Source organism: Pongo abelii, chromosome 1, assembly GCF_028885655.2.
Source record: "Pongo abelii isolate AG06213 chromosome 1, NHGRI_mPonAbe1-v2.0_pri, whole genome shotgun sequence".
Classification (NCBI taxonomy): Eukaryota; Metazoa; Chordata; class Mammalia; order Primates; family Hominidae; genus Pongo; species Pongo abelii.
In genome coordinates this window covers 178,515,339-178,531,410 of record NC_071985.2, presented here as the reverse complement: position 1 = coordinate 178,531,410, position 16,072 = coordinate 178,515,339, and the positions used below count along the sequence as shown (strand labels likewise).

The 16,072-nt window shown below is 50.3% G+C and overlaps 1 protein-coding gene across 12 annotated transcripts in view; it reads left to right on the top strand.

Annotated features, from left to right (window-relative positions):
* Nucleotides 1–16,072, top strand: part of MROH7 (maestro heat like repeat family member 7) — a 72,522-nt gene extending 56,450 nt beyond the window's left edge. For 6 of the 12 annotated variants that reach the window (XM_054534292.1, XM_054534288.1, XM_054534322.1 and 3 more), the window contains 8 exons: nucleotides 909–1,023; nucleotides 5,835–5,975; nucleotides 6,656–6,835; nucleotides 7,605–7,760; nucleotides 8,137–8,259; nucleotides 12,256–12,358; nucleotides 14,829–14,891; nucleotides 15,752–16,072. In XM_054534292.1, coding sequence (XP_054390267.1) covers nucleotides 909–1,023; nucleotides 5,835–5,975; nucleotides 6,656–6,835; nucleotides 7,605–7,760; nucleotides 8,137–8,259; nucleotides 12,256–12,358; nucleotides 14,829–14,891; nucleotides 15,752–15,993 — 1,123 coding nt within the window. In that variant the 3' untranslated portion in view covers nucleotides 15,994–16,072. The remainder of the gene's footprint in view (nucleotides 1–908; nucleotides 1,024–5,834; nucleotides 5,976–6,655; nucleotides 6,836–7,604; nucleotides 7,761–8,136; nucleotides 8,260–12,255; nucleotides 12,359–14,828; nucleotides 14,892–15,751) is intronic. The other 6 variants (XM_054534311.1, XM_054534305.1, XM_054534298.1 and 3 more) reach the window with 3 other exon arrangements.

Sequence of the window (16,072 nt, the reverse complement as noted above, 5' to 3'; positions counted from 1 at the left end):
GGATGGTGCGCTTCTTTTTTGAGATGGAGTCTCACTCTGTTGCCCAGGCTGGAGTGCAGTGGCACGATGTCAGCTCACTGCAACCTCTGCCTCCTGGGTTTAAGTGATTCTCCTGCCTCAACCTCCCAAGTAGCTAGGATTTCAGGCATGCGCCACCACACCCAGCCAATTTTTTTTGTATTTTTAGTAGAGACGGGGTTTTACCACGTTGACCAGGCTGGTCTCAAAGTCCTGACCTCAAATGATCTGCCCGTCTCAGCCTCCCAAAGTGGTCAGGCCTGAGCCACCGCGCCTGGCCTGGGATGGTTCACTTCTAACAAGCTCCCAGCTGATGCTGATACTCTGATTGAATGGGGGTGGCACTTAGAGGACCACTGGCTTAGCAGAATGAGCGACGCAGCTGGAATGCGAGCCCTCGGTTGGGGCTCCAGCTCTGCCATTTTCTAGCTCTGTGACCGTGGGCAGTTCACACTTAGAGCCTCTGTTTCCTCATCTATGAAATGGGGATAATAACAGTAACCTGCTTCGAAGGATCAGATGGAGTAACAATGTGAAAGCATGTGCCTGCTGCCTGGCGCTTGGTGAGTGGGCCTTCACATCCTCTCCTTCCTCTCTCTGCTGCCTAACGTGGTCCTGTGCAGCTGAGGGTCTTCAGCCTGGCTCTCTTACTGATTTGTGCTGTGCCCTCAGGCAAGACTCTTTCCCCTTCTGGGCTTCAGTTTCTTCATCTGTAAAACGAAGCAGTGAAACCAGATGACCTCTGAGATCCCAAGGTGGAAAATCCTGGGAACGAAGGAATCCAGGTGATCCTGGCTTACCCAGGATTTCCAGTGTCACAAGCAAATTCCCCCCACAGGTCCCCCTGGGGCTGGATACCTGAGGGGACTACTCCCCCTTCCCACCCCCAGGGCCATGGTGCAGTACTCCTGCCAGGAGCTGTGCCGCATCCTCTACCTGCTCATCCCGCTCCTGGAGCGAGGCGACGAGAAGCACAGGATCACGGCCACCGCCTTCTTCGTGGAGGTACCAACGGGGGCAGCGGGCACACAGCGGGAGCTTCTCCCGGGCCTCGGTTCACGTCACTGGTCATTTGTCCTATGTAAACAGTACTTTATAGTTTACAAAGCCTTCCCATGGGCATGATTTCTCTTGACTATGATGATCTTGTTGGTCTCCCTCCCTCTTCTCCCCGTCTCTCCACCCTTTACCCCATTCCACTCTTAACCAGACTCCCCTAGTGCCCAGGGAACCACCAACCTTTGCTGGGCACCTCTGTGTGTCAGGCGCCAGACATAAATGTGAATTTGACTCCACCCTGCCCTCAAGGAATTTTTGGTGTGGTAGAGGACACAGAGGACACCCCAGTTATAACATGGGGGTGATGCCAGTGAGTGACTTGGGCTATGATAGGGCCATCCAGGCTGTGGTGGGGAAACAAGTGACTTGAGGGAGGGAGGCATCAGGGAGGGAGGGCTTCCTGGAGGAGGTGACATCTAAGCTGAGTGTGTGTTGGGGAGGTGCTGGGGAGAGGTGAGTCAGGAGAAGTTGGTAGGGACAGACCCAGAAGAGACTTGCTAATAATAACAGCTAATATTTACTGAGCACTTAATATCTTCCAAGCCTGTTCTAAGAGCTTGACACACATTGATTCATTTGGTCTCATACTAATCTTATGACTCAGATACTATTCCGTGCCCCATTTTAGAGAAAAAAAACCCCTGAGGCATCAATTTAAGAAACTTTCCCAAGACCGCACAGCTTGTAAGTGGCAGATCCAGGATTCAGATAAAGACATTTGGGCTCAAAACCCTCCCCTTTCCTTTTAGTTTTTAAAAAATTGTGGTAAAATATACGTCACATAAAATTTGCCATTTTAACCATTTTAGGTGTACAGTTCAATGACATTAATACATTCATATTGTTATGCAACCATCACCACCATTCATCTCCAGAACTTTCGTATCTTTCACTACTGAAACTCGACACCCACTAAACACAAGCTCCCTGTTCCATTCCCCCAGCCCCTAGTAACCTCTATTCTACTCTCTATCTCTATGAATTTGCCTATTCTAGGTGACTTATGTAAGTGGAATCATACAATATTTGTCCTTTTGTGCCTGGCTGTTTCCCTAAACATAATGTCTTCAAGATTTATCTACGTTGTTGCATGCATCAGAATTTCCTTACTCTTTTTTGAGATGGAGTCTTGCTCTGTTGCCCAGGTTGGAGTGCAGTGGCGTGATTTTGGCTCACTGCAAATTCTGCCTCCCAGATTCAAGCAATTCTTCTGTCTCAGCCTCCCGAGTAGCGGGGATTATAGGCAAGCACCACCATGTCCAGCTAATTTTTGTATTTTTAGTAGAGACGGGGTTTCCCCATGTTGGCCAGGCTGGTCTCGAACTCCTGACCTCAAATGATCCTCCCGCCTTGGCTTCCCAAAGTGCTGGGATTACAGGTGTGAGCCACCACGCCTGGCCAAAGTTTCCCTACTTTTTAAGACTGAATAATATTTCATTGCTTGTACATACCACATTTTGTTTATCCATTTGTCTGTTGACTGACAGTGTAAAACCCACTCTTTTAACCACCACGCTTGCCTAGTTCTTCTGACCTGATGGTTGTCATGAGGCAGGTCTGGGCTATCACTAGGATCTGTATAGTGAAGCTCACAGGCAAGAGGCTCATTGTCTGCTTGGATAGTGTGAAGGTTAAGGAAGGCTTCCTGGAGGAGATGACATTTAAGCTGAACCTTAAAGTTTGCCGAATGAACAAGAGGCAGCGTGGGCATCCTAGGTACTTTTGTCATCTTTTCTGCCACTGCAGGTGGGCTATGAGTTGGGAGAAGGGACCATGTCACATTGGTATTGCACCCCCAAGTCCAGCTTTAGGAGGGCCCCAAGAAGTGGGGATGGGATGGATGAAGGAGTGCCTGAACAAATACTGCAGGTACCAGCAGAATGTGTCACCTCCAGGGAGAGCAAACCTGGCCTTGGGGTCGGGACTCCTGGGTTCCAGCCCCAGCTCCATCCAGTTCTAACTCCAATTTCCCTGACCATGGTGAGGGAAAGAGAAAGGGAAACTACCATTTCTTACAGGCCTACTGTATGCCAAACACTTGTATTGACCTCTTTCAAATGTTATCTCACTAATCTGCACAGCAACCCTGCCAAGAAGGAATTGTGATACTCATGCTTAGGTTAGTTAAGGGGAATTTTTTAAGGTCACAGAGCTCAGAGAGTCCAGAGAGATTCAGAACAGGCCTGCCTGACACGGTCCTCTATTTTGGTCAGCTTCTTGGGAGAGGCACTTCTAAGTCTGTTAGTGGCTACCACATGGGTTCTTGCAGGAGAGGAGGGAGGTTGGATCTTGCCAGACCTTATGGGGCATTCCTGTGTCCACCACAAAGTCAGGAACTCTAGGTTTAACTTGTCCCCAACATTCTCTGGACTCCTGAGCAGTGGCCCTTCTGCCCTGCAGAAAGGGTCTTCGCCCAGGTTCAGTCTTTTCCACCTCCCCAGAAAAGGTGCCTGCTCCTGGCCAGAGTCAGCCCCGCCATTAAAGCCGTGGCACTTTGATGTAGCTCAGACGCCGCTTTCACCCTCGTCCCCTCCGCCCTGGCTTCCTGTTGCCCTCTCTGCTGTGATGGTGTGTGTCCTTACTTCTCCCAGTGGCAGGTGAACTCCTTAAGGGAGCTGTGCCACCTTGGGCAAGTCACTTAACCTGCCTGTGCCTCAGTTTCCTCACCTGTAGTATGAGCATGATGACTTGACCACCTCCTGGAGTGGTCAGGTTTACATAAAGCACTTAGAACAGTGCCTGGCACATAGGAAGTGCTCTCTGTGGGTCAGTTAAATTGCTTTTAGGGTTCTCATGACTCTTTTCCGTGTCTCTAGTGCCCAGCCCAGAAGCTGTGCACAGCAGGCCTGAATGTTGGTGGTGTGAATTGGTGGAGGACGGGGGATAGGTAGAGCCCTTCCTTTTCTGCCTCCTCCCCCGGTAACCTGTCCTGCCCCGCTCCTCCAGCTCTGCCTCTCCCCAGCTCCTTCCTCCCACAATGCAGACACACAGGCTCAACAGTCACAGGAGATGTCAGGCAAGGGCATGGAGGGGAGAAGCGTTTATGTGAGTGACACAGCAGGCATCAAAGACCTGTTGGCTGCCGTGGGTGGAGAGGCCAGTGGGGGAGAGGAGGGAGATGAGGGTGAGGCCGGTGTGCAGCTTGGACGATGGGTGGCTGGTAGTGCTAACCCTGCCACAGGGAGTGCAAGAGGAGGGCATGCCTAAGGAGGAAAGGAGCCAAGTTTCTTTCTTTTTTTTTTTTAGATGGAGTTTCATTCTTGTCTCCCAGGCTGGAGTGCAATGGCACCATCTTGGCTCACTGCAACCTCCCCCTCCTGGGTTCAAGTGATTCTGGTGCCTCATCCTCCTGAGTGGCTGGGATTACAGGCACCTGCCACCACACCCAGCTAATTTTTTTATTTTTAGTAGAGACGGGGTTTCCCCATGTTGGCCAGGCTGGTCTCAAACTCCTGACCTCAGGTGATTTATCTGCCTCAGTCTCTCAAAGTGCTGGGATTACAAGTGTGAGCCACCTTGCCTGGCCTGCCTTTCTCTTTTCTCTTTCTTTCTTTCTTTCTCTTCCTTTCTTTCTTTCTTTCTTTCTTTCTTTCTTTCTTTCTTTCTTTCTTTCTTTCTTTCTCTCTTTCTTTCTTTCTTTTTCTCTCTCTTTCTTCTTTCCCCTTTCCTTCCTTCCTTCTTCCCTCCTTCCCTCCCTCCTTCTCTCTCTCTCTCTCTCTCTTTCTTTCTTTATTTCCTTCTCTTTTCAAGGTGGAGTCTCACTCTTGTCACCCAGGCTGGAGTGCAGTGGTGCGATCTTGGCTCACTGCAACCTCCGCCTCCTAGGTTCAATCAATTCTCCTGCCTCAGTCTCCCGAGTAGCTGGGGCGCGTGCCACCATGCCCGGCTAATTTTTTGTATTTTTAGTAGAGACGGGGGTTTCACCATGTTGCCCAGGCTGGTCTTGAACTCCATACCTCAGGTGACCCACCCACCTTGGCCTCCTGAGTAGCTGGGATTACAGGCATGAGCCACCGTGCCCGGCCTGAGCCAAGATTCATGTTGGACCTGAACTCATGCAGCAAGCAGTCCCTGAGCACATATTCCGCACCAGAGTTGATGTTAGCTAACAGGGGCCCATGGAGGAACAACTCGGGTTTTGTCCTCAGGGAGATCCCCTGTTGGATAGGGGAGGCAGATGGAGGCACTGAAGATTTCCAGGTGTCGCCTCAGGAGGAAGTCCAGGGCACCCAAGGGCCCAGGGAAGGAGGCAGTCAGCCTAAATGAGGCTACGGGCAGTGTCAAGCCTAGCTTTAAGGCTCTGAGTTTTGGATGGAGCCCTGCGAGGTGGCAGGGGTCAGAGTGGAGGTGGGCATCCCAGGAGAAGGGCATTTTGCCAGCACAGAAGGGGTGGAACAGCCTGGGTAGTTCAGAGAACAGGGGACAGCTTGGTTGGAAGCTGGCTGGCTGGCGGTGAGGGTGTAGGCTGGAGGGTGGGCACGCTGCTGTTAATGAGGCCACAGGGCAGGCACAGGCCTGATGGGAAAGGCAACAACGAGCAGTCACAGGGGCTCAGAGCTGGAGAGTGACACACTCAGCTTTGCCACATGGTGCTGATGGACATCAGACAGAGACTTCCAGCAATCTGTTGGTTTTGCAAGTCTGAAGCTCTGGGCAGAGCTGAGCCTGGTATCCAATGTGCAATCCCAGTGCACGGGAGGCCAGGGGGCTGCCCTGCCCCTCTCAGCCTGGGAAGTAATGACCCTTTGCTCCCTCAGCTCCTCCAGATGGAGCAGGTGCGCCGGATCCCTGAGGAATACTCTCTGGGGCGGATGGCAGAAGGCCTGAGCCACCATGACCCCATCATGAAGGTGCTGTCCATTCGAGGCCTGGTCATCCTGGCCCGCAGGTCTGAGAAGGTGAGTGGGAGGCAGAGGAAAGCCTGGCCCAGCCAGGCCCCAGACTGGAGGAAGGACAGAGCTTCACCATTATAGTACCTCAGAAGCCCACAGCTGGAATCAGAGATCATTTCTATCTCAGCCTCAGTTGTCCCATCTGTAAAATAGATATCCTTTAAAAATCTATATATTTATTCCTTTTGAATAGTTTCTAATCTAGGTTTTTCACAATGATTCTAAAGGCAGTGTGTATAGGAAGGGCAAAGGGTGGCACAAGTATTCCTATTTTACAAATAAGGAAACTGAGCCCAGATTGTTGCTGCATCATTAGCATTTTTAAAAGTGCTTTGTTTTTCTCTACCAGGCACTGTTGCAGCTCATGATGTAGCTGCTATGAAAGGACAGGACATAGACTCAGAAAGCTAACTAACAACACAGCGTGTCATCTACCTAGAGCCAACGAAGGGGGTAGACAGCAAAGGGCCTCAGGGGTCCTGGCCAAGGAGTCAGTGAGGCCAAAGAGGGCTTCGAGGAGCAGCAAGAGGTTGGGTGAGGGTATTCCAGGCAGGTGGGACAGCATAGGCCAAGGCCTGGAAGTGGGGATTGGGCCACCAAGTTCATTTCAGTGAATCGGAGGCTGGGTCTCTTCCTACTTGCTAGCTCAGGTAGGAGCCCTCATCCCGAATGCTCCTGCCCCACAGACCGCCAAGGTGAAGGCCCTCCTGCCCTCCATGGTGAAGGCCCTGAAGAACATGGATGGGATGCTGGTGGTGGAAGCGGTCCACAACCTCAAGGCTGTCTTCAAGGGGCGGGACCGGAAGCTGATGGACAGTGCGGTCTATGTGGAGATGCTGCAGATCCTGCTACCACACTTCAGCGACGTGAGGCCCCACAGAGCGAAGGAGCAGGAGGGATCGAGAGGGGGTCTTTTACTACCTTGGGGGCTGCATTTCCTCCTATGCCCCCATCGGGACCTGGGCAGGGTTGGGTCAGCCTACTGGGAGAGGAACTTTGTCCCAGCTGGTCCACATCTTTTTGTAAAGGTTCCTTATTCTAACTGGTTCTGACAGAGGAAGCTCTTCTTTCACAATCGAGTCTCCCCAGAGAGGGTCATCTATTGTGACTGGTTCATCTAGAGGGGGTACTTTCTTTTTAAAGACAGGATCTTGCTCTGGCACCCAGGCTGGAGTGCAGTGGCAAGATCTCGGCTCAACCTTCCTGGCTCAAGCAATTCTCCCACCTCAGCCACCTGATAGCTGGGACTATGGGCATGCACCACCATGCCCAGCTAATTTTGCATTTTTTGTAGAGATGGGGTCTCCCTATGTTGCCCAGGCTGGTCTTGAACTCCTGGACTAACGTGATCCCCCCCTCCACCCTGCCTCAGCCTCCCAAAGTGCTGGGATTACAGGCATGAGCCACAGCACCTGGCCAGTTTTTTTTTTCTTTAAACTGTTCCTAGCAGAGGAGGGGAGGGAGGCATTTTCCTACTTAGCACTCAGGTGCCTTTTAGGTTAGTGGGGGTCTGGCTGGGAAGAGTCGGGAGAGTTCCAGACCTAGACTTGAGTGAGAGGAACAATGGCTCTGAATCAGCCGCAGTGAGTGGCATCCCAGAGGAGGGACCCTCTCTGAGCCTTTGGTCTTCCCCAGGCACGAGAGGACGTGCGCTCCTCCTGCATCAACCTGTATGGGAAGGTGGTCCAGAAGCTTCGGGCACCACGCACTCAGGCCATGGAGGAGCAGCTGGTCAGCACCTTGGTGCCCCTACTGCTGACCATGCAGGAGGGCAACGCCAAGGTAAGCCAGGTGAGTGTGCGTGGGCCCTGCACCCTCTACCCCTCCCTCGGGCCCTGTGGGTGCACTTCTTTTTACGTTAACCAAGCCAGAGTCACAAACAATCCTGGGGGCAGTTATGTATGTCCAGCCATGTCTGTTTTCTAAAGGCGCCCACATCAAGATTCTTCCTCAACATGGCCAGCTTCTGGTCATAGCTGATGTATAAAAAAAGAAAAAGGTCCTAAATCATGGGCAAAATAAAAATAAAATAATAGTAATTAAAAAATTAAAAATGGTCAGCTTCAATTGTACAATTTCAAATAGAAACTGAGTTTTCAAAATCCCTTTTTCTGGACCATAGTCTGGCTGTCCGCGGTTCTGATATTTTCTTCCTATTGGTTCCCAGAAATGTGTGAAGACTCTGTTACGCTGTTCTTACTTCATGGCTTGGGAGTTGCCAAAAAGAGCTTATAGCTGGAAGCCCTGGGACAACCAGCAGCAGACAGTGGCCAAAATTTGCAAGTGCCTTGTGAGTGCTCCCAGAGAGTAGAGTGGTTTCTTACAAGTGTGTTGGAGGTGGCAAATTCTGTGTCTCTCTCTTCCTTCTTTTCCCACCAGCGTCCTATTTCCATGACCAACTACAAGTTGTTGGCTCTGGAACGTTCCTCTCCACCTCTGGCTTCTCTCCCGACTTCTAGTATTCTCTGTTCAGTGGCTTCCTGCATACCTCTCACGATGATCACGGGCACTTCAAGCTCAGCTTGTCTCTTTTGAGCCTGTGCCTTTTCCTTTCAATTCCTCCTTTTCCCACTAGAGCCCCCAGGCAGAAACCTAGAGTCATCTTGTGCTCCTTCATCTCTCTCACCCTCCACATTTGATCAATCTTAAATATCCTGAGTATTTTGGAATCTGCTTTTCCCTCCCCACCCTGCCACCGTCATTGCCCTTAATTCAGGGCACCGAAACCCCTTGGTTAGGCTATTGGCCCAGCCACCCAAGGGGTCTCCCAGCCTTTAACTCCATCCCCTCCAATCCATTTCCCACCCAGGCCACCAGAATGGTCTTGTTAAAACACAGCCTGCTTGTATTAGATCCCTGCCTCAAGGGCCACACTGTCTCCTTTTCTACAACATCAATTCTCAGAGTGTATTACCTGCAACACCAGTCTCACAAAATATGCCCCAGAGGGAGGAAAAGAAGTTTGAAGACAAGTAAGTTTGGGAAATACTGCACTGACATTCTCCTCTTGGAGATTTGCTAAATCAGGATGCTAAAGGCTCTGAGATGTTTTGTGCTGAGGAAATGTGTTCATGGTTGTTCATATAATAGTTTCCCAAACTTATTTAACCACAGAGCTTCCTTTCTCAGTGATACCTGTGAACATCATGAGGTAGGAGCAAGCCGCATGCATGCGCGCGCGCGTGCGCGCACACACACACACACACACACACACAGAAGCACAACTCTGCAGGATACAGCCTAGTCCTCCACATGTCATTTGGGAAGCTTTGCCCGTGGTCTCAATCTACCTTCCCTGTTGTTGTGGGCAGCAGTGAGCATATGAGGGAGTGCCCCTGGGACCAATACCCATGGAAGGGAGCGGAAGAAACAGGAATAACAAAGGGAGAAATCAAGTTGCAATGTAGCTTCAGCAGAGGTCTCAGCCAACACTGCCATGAGATTCCCAAATTTGGCCTGGGGGTCAGGTCTGTATACTCCTGTGTTCATCTGTCACTTGATGCCAGTCACCCTGGGAAGGGCTTGACCTTGGGCCAGGCAGTTCTCAGCCCAGACGATGCCCAGAGTTGGGGGAATTAATCCCTCCCATGTGAAGGGACATCTGAGTGGGGAGTCGATCACTCCCCACACCAATCTAACATAAATATACAAAGCCACAAATTGTTACTGGACTGAGAAAAGCTCTTTGGCCAGAACTGTTATCAGTAATGCTCAAAGCCTCTGCAATTGAGGGTCTAATGATATTACCATCACATTCCAGTGGGAAATAGAGGTCTGGAAGAAGTGCTTGGCCAGGGTCACTAATTCAAATGCTTATAGTGACCAGTGACCAGGCAGATAATCATGAGTGGTGTGGAAGTGGTGGTCGCTGAGCACCCTGGAGAGCCCAGGCCCCGTTGAAGGTAGGGGTGAAGGGCTCAAGCTCACCGTGCAGGCCCCTCTCTTGCCAGGTCCTCTGGTTTCATGAGAAAAGCTAGAAACCTATTTTTTTTTTTTTTTTTTTGAGACAGAGTCTTACTCTGTCACTCAGGCTGGAGTGCAGTGAGTGGTGCGATCTTGGCTCACTGCAACCTCCACCTTAGGGGGTTCAAGAGATTCTCCTGCATTGGCCTCCCAAGTAGCTGGAATTATAGGCATGCACCTCCACACCCAGCTATTTTTTTTTTGTATTTTTAGTAGAGATGGGGTTTCACCATGTTGGCCAGACTGGTGGTCTCGAACTCCTGACCTCAGGTGATCTGCCCGCCTCTGCCTCCCAAAGTGCTGGGATTACAGGCGTGAACCACTGCGCCCGGTCAGAAACCCTACATTTTTATAGGACATGAATTAGCATTCAATGTAGCTCTTTTTTTTTTTTTTTTTTTTTTTTGAGCTGGAGTTTCACTCTTGTTCCCCAGGCTGGAGTGCAATGGTATGATCTCCACTCATCGCAACTCTCGCCTCCTGGGTTCAAGTGATTCTCCTGCCTCAACCTCCTGAGTAGCTGGGATTACAGGCATATGCCACCACACCTGGCTAATTTTGTATTTTTAGTAGAGACGGAGTTTCTCCATGTTGGTCAGACTGGTCTCGAACTCCTGACCTCAGGTGATCTGTCCACCTCAGCCTCCCAAAATGCTGGGATTATAGATGTGAGCCACTGCACCCGGCTGAATGTAGCACGTTTTAAACACTGTGCTTGTCATTGCTCTGCAGGCTACCGAGGCCTGTGGCTGCCAGCTTGTGACCTCTACATTAAACCCCTCTGGGTCCTCAGTTTCTTCTTTGCTCTTCAGGCCATCAAGAGCTTTGCTCATTTAAAGGTCAACCTCCAGGCTTAGCTTTAAGAAGGGGCTGGTGGCCGGGCGCGGTGGCTCACGCCTGTAATCCCAGCACTTTGGGAGGCTGAGGTGGGCGGATCACGAGGTCAGGAGATCGAGACCATCCTGGCTAACATGGTGAAACCCTGTCTCTACTAAAAATACAAAAAAAATTAGCCGGGCGAGGTGGCGGACGCCTGTAGTCCCAGCTACTCAGGAGGCTGAGGCAAGAGAATGGCGTGAACCCCAGGGGATGGAGCCTGCAGTGAGCCGAGATCGTGCCACTGCACTCCAGCCTGGGCAACAGCGAGACTCTGTCTCAAAAAAAAAAAAAAAAAAAAAAAGAAGGGGCTGGTAACCTATTCATTCATTTGTTCATTCATTCATTTGGGCACCGGCTGCAAGCCAGGCCCTGTCCAGGGTGCTGAGACTCTTAGCTGAGTGAAATGGCCCCTTCTCTTGGGGGAGCTCGAGATACAGTGGGGGGAGACCAGTATAAATAATTACAACACAGTGTCATAGGTGTCATGACAAAGGATGAGCAAGATCTGCTAGAAACATCAAGGGTGGTGGGATGGAGCTCTGCCTAAGGGCTGTGGAAGGCTTCGGGAAGGAGGTGGCATCTGAGCTGAGGCTTAAAAGATGAGAGGGAATTTATGAGGTGAAGAAGAGTGGGAAGGGCACTCCAAATAGGAGCAATTTCTTGTAGAAGGTGCATATCTGGGGATAGCTGGTCATGTCCTCAGAGTGCAGCATGGTGGGCATGACAGGTGGAGTCAGTGGAAGGAGCTGAGACTTGGAAGGAAGGTCAGACCCAGAACACGATCATGTTCTGGCCAGGCCGAGGAGCTTAGGCCTTGATACACATAGGTCGTCAACAGGAGAGTAATCAGATCAGATTTCTCATTGTCTCCCTCAACAGCTCCTTAGATGGACAAGCTCCTTAGCTGGACAACTGTCTCCCACTTTCTACCTGTCAAATCCATCGTGACTACCTCTGTCAGACTATTTTACCCAAAACATGGCTTTCTCACTGTCCTATTAAGAATAAATCAATGTTGCCTTTTTGTTTCCTAATGTACGAGTAAGCCCTATTTCTGTCTGGCTTTTAAGACCCCCTAACTCTCCAGTTTATCCCCATTGCTCTATACCTCGAATCCTTCACCCTGGTCAAACTGTCTCCTTACCTATGTCCCTCACATGCCATGTCCATTCCCATCACTGGCTGGATCTGCATTTTAGAACTTTCCTTCTGACTGCAGCAGGGGGATAAATTGGAAGAGGAGGCACCCGCAGGAACATTATCAAAGTGATTGTTGTAATCAGCTAAGAGGTGATAAGCCCTGGCCTCTGGGGGACTCATGCAGAGGGAGCAGATGTATTTAGGAGGCAGGGGGTGAGGGTCACCATTCCTAGCTTCAAGAAGGGTGGATGGGCAATTGGTTCCTCTGAGAGGTCAGCACTTTTGGGGTTTCTCTTTGTCCTAGGTGAACACCCACCAAGACAGTGCCTTCATATTCCTCAGCCAGAGCCTGGAGTATGCAAAGAACTCACGGGCCTCCCTCCGGAAGTGCTCAGTCATGTTCATAGGTAACCTGCCCTGGCATAAGTCATCCTGCTGCCAGGGCTCTGCCTGCTCTCCAATTTGTTTCCTCCCAGGCTGCTAGCCCTTTCAGCACCTGGGTGGGTGCCTCCCTTTGGGTGCAGGGCTTGGCCACCAGACAGCCATGGTGCAAGTTAGAATGGTTTTCCCCACTCTAAAATCATGGCTTAGGAAGTGAGCCACAGGCTGGATTCAGTCTGAAGTCTTTGTGCAGGTCACAACCTTGGCAACTGTACATGGCAGAACTGCTGCTTTTCTCTGGAGTACAGCATGGGTACAAGCCTAGCAGGAGCCTGGGCAAATCCCCTATTGACAGCAGCAGGAGGGGCCAAGCAGCATGGTGAAAAGAGTCAAGTAGAATCTCAGTTCCATGGTTCCCTTCCTGTGTCACCCTACCTGGATTATTTACTCCCACTGAGCCTCAGTTTCCTCATCTGTAAGATAGGGATCACCTCCTGTTTCACAGACTGAATGAGAATATTTTTTAAAAGGGGAGGGATGGCACATACAGGTGCTCAGTGTTAGCAATCTTCATTCTTCCATTTCCCATAATCCCAAACTCTTTCTTTTTGGAAAAAAAAAACAAACAAAAAACACCAAAAACAAACAGCACATTCCCCTTGACCAGAGCCCCTGACAGGACCCTTCTGATGGCAAGTGGGTGTGTCTCCTCCCAGTTACTCACCCCTCCCTCCAAATAACCACATGCCCTTCACCAAGGGCCAGGAGACCTTGTTGCAAAGAGGCTTGGAAATGATGCCATTTGTGAAGTGTTATTTTTTAGTACCTTTCCCAAGTTAATTTGCTGTTTTCATCCATCCGATCATTCATCCACCCATCTGCCGGTTTATTTAGCAAACGTTGATTCCCTACTCTGTGAGAGGTGTGATGCTTAGGCTAGAACAACAAAGAGCCCTTCAGGAGGTGATGCTGATGAAGGTGTGGTGATAGGGGGTGGCTGTTAACATGATCAATGCTGGTGCAGAAGAAAAATGCTCAGGACTGGAGGAATCCCTTAGAATGTGGGGGCTGCTCAGAGACATCTACTTCCTACATGCTGATTTCTTTAAATCTTGCTCCAAATTAATCACTTCTAAAATGGAATGTCTAACACCCTGGGAATCATCTCTACGTCAGGGCCTTTGCTGGGTAAACATAGTTGAGTAGAGCCTGGATCTGCCCATAGATAGCTCCCAGAGTAGTGCAATGATTATTAACCTTTTTTGGGTTATGGCTTTTTGTGAGACTCTGAAGAAAATTATGAATACTTTCCTGAAAAAAATGCATATATGTATACAATTTTGCATCCTCAGATGGATCCTCAGATCCTTGCCCTCCCACTCTCACCCCTCAGTGGATCTAAGATTAAGTAACTTCTGGTCTGGTAGGAGATAAAATTCATAAATCACAAGTAAAATACAATGTGGTATAAACAGATAGAGAAAAGCTCACAGATACTCAAGAAACCTAGAGAAGGACCTAACTTATCCGGAGCAAGGTGAGGAAGGACTTCCTGGAGGAACCACTTGTTAAATTGAATATTCAAGGATAAATAGGAATTACCAGGGAAAGAAGTGAGGGGCCAGGCAGGGGGGCTTACTCCTGTAATCCCAATCCTTTGGGGAGTCAAGGTGAGAGGATCATTTAAGGGCAGGAATTTGAGAGTAGCCTAAGCAATACAGCAAGACCCCATCTCTACAAAAAACAAATACTAAAAAAGTTAGCTGGACATAGTGGCAAATGCTTATAGTCCTAGCTACTCAGGAGGCTGAGGCAGGAGGACTGCTTGAGCCCACGAGTTTGAGGCTGCAGTGTGCTATGATCATGCCCCTGCACTCCAGTTTGGGCAACACTGTCTAAAAACAAACAAACAAACAAAAAAAACAATAGTGAGGGAAGGAGCTTCTGAGAGGTACAGCCCATTTAAGGACCTGCAAATACAGCAGGAGCCAGGCTGACAGGCTGGCAGCAAGGGAGGGATGAGCAATGCATCAGAGGAGTCATCAGAAACATATCCTTGACCCAGCATAGCTGAGTCTCAGCCCTCTAGGGACCTGCTATAGCCTTGCCTGACAGGTATGCAAGGTGCTCAGTGTCTTACATTACTGCTCAAACTCCCCATAGAAGTGGACAGCAGAGGCAGCACTTCCCTGTGTCACAGATGAGGAAACTGAGCCCCAGCCTGGGTACTGGGCTAGCCTCAGGTTGCACTGTCAGAGTCAGCTGCAGCCCAGATACTGCCCCTATCCTGGTGCCATCCTGCCCACTGGACCAGCCATCCTTCCCAGGGCCCCTCTTGGGGAATCTGTCCCAGGGTCCAAATGAAGTTTTGTGTCCTCATGTATGGGGCTGGAGGATAATGGGAAAAGCATCTCTGAGGAACTCTGGTCTAAGGATGGGTTGGAGTGGGGTCGACGTCAGAAGACAAATGCCCTCACTTCTTGGATTATGCTCAAGGGTCCCTGGTCCCCTGCATGGAGAGCATAATGACAGAAGATCGTCTGAATGAAGTGAAAGCTGGTAAGTCATGCCCCGCATTGGTGAGATTTCAGGGGACAGTGAGACAGTGAGTAGAATCACAGTGGGTAATAGGGAAAGGGAAGGGATGTGTCCCAAGACAAGGGTCTTCAACGCAGTTCAGTTGTACTAGTTTTTTGTTTGTTTGTTTGTTTTGAGATGGAGTCTCACTCTATCGCCCAGGCTGGAGTGCAGTGGCGCAATCTCGGCTCACTGCAACCTCCCGCTCCTGGTTCAAGCGATTCTCCTGCTTCAGCCTCAGAAGTAGCTGAGACTACAGGCAGATGCCATTGCGCCTGGCTAATTTTTGTATCTTCAGTAGAGACAGGGTTTCACCATGTTGGCCAGGCTGGTCTCGAACTCCTGACCTCAAGTGATCCGCCCGCTTCTGCCTCCCAAAGTGCTGGGATTACAGGCATGAGCCACTGCGCCTTGCCAATTTTACTAGTTTGTAATCCAGGGTTAGTATAGCATTAAGTACCACTGGGTTACCAAGAGACAGAACACACAGCCCCACCCTAGGGGAGCTCACAATCTCATTAAGGAAATGAGGCTTAAAAGTGAGACCGAAAGCCATTTGGTGCAGGGTGACTCTTAAGTGGGGACTGACTCACTTTGTAACCAAGGAATATGATGAGAGCATTAAGGTAGGCTGGGACAGTCCAGGAAGGCTTCCTGGAGGAGGCAGGTTTTGATTCAGGCTCTGAAAAATGTGAATAATTTGAATTGCCAGGAGGAAAGTGAGATGAGGGTGCCAAGCAGAGGGTGCCTAAGCCAAGGCATGGAGATGGGAAGGATTAGGTATGAGACCCACATAGGGCCCTGGGTCTTAATAGGAGGCTTCTCCCTTCCCCATGATGCAGCTCTGGATAACTTGAGACATGACCCAGAAGCATCAGTGTGCATCTACGCAGCCCAGGTCCAGGACCACATCCTGGCCAACTGCTGGCAGAACTCCTGGCTGCCGCACGGGGACTCATGGGTGTGTTACTCGGCCACCACGCACCGCTGGAGCCCCAGCTGTGAGAACCTGCCCACTTCCCACCAGCGGCGCTCCTGGATCATGCAGGCACTGGGCTCCTGGAAGATGTCCTTGAAGCAGTGACGTCCCTGAGCCCCCAACCCTCCTCAGGGTGGTTGAGCTCCAGCCATGCTCCCTATAAATGTCATGTGGCTTACCTCTC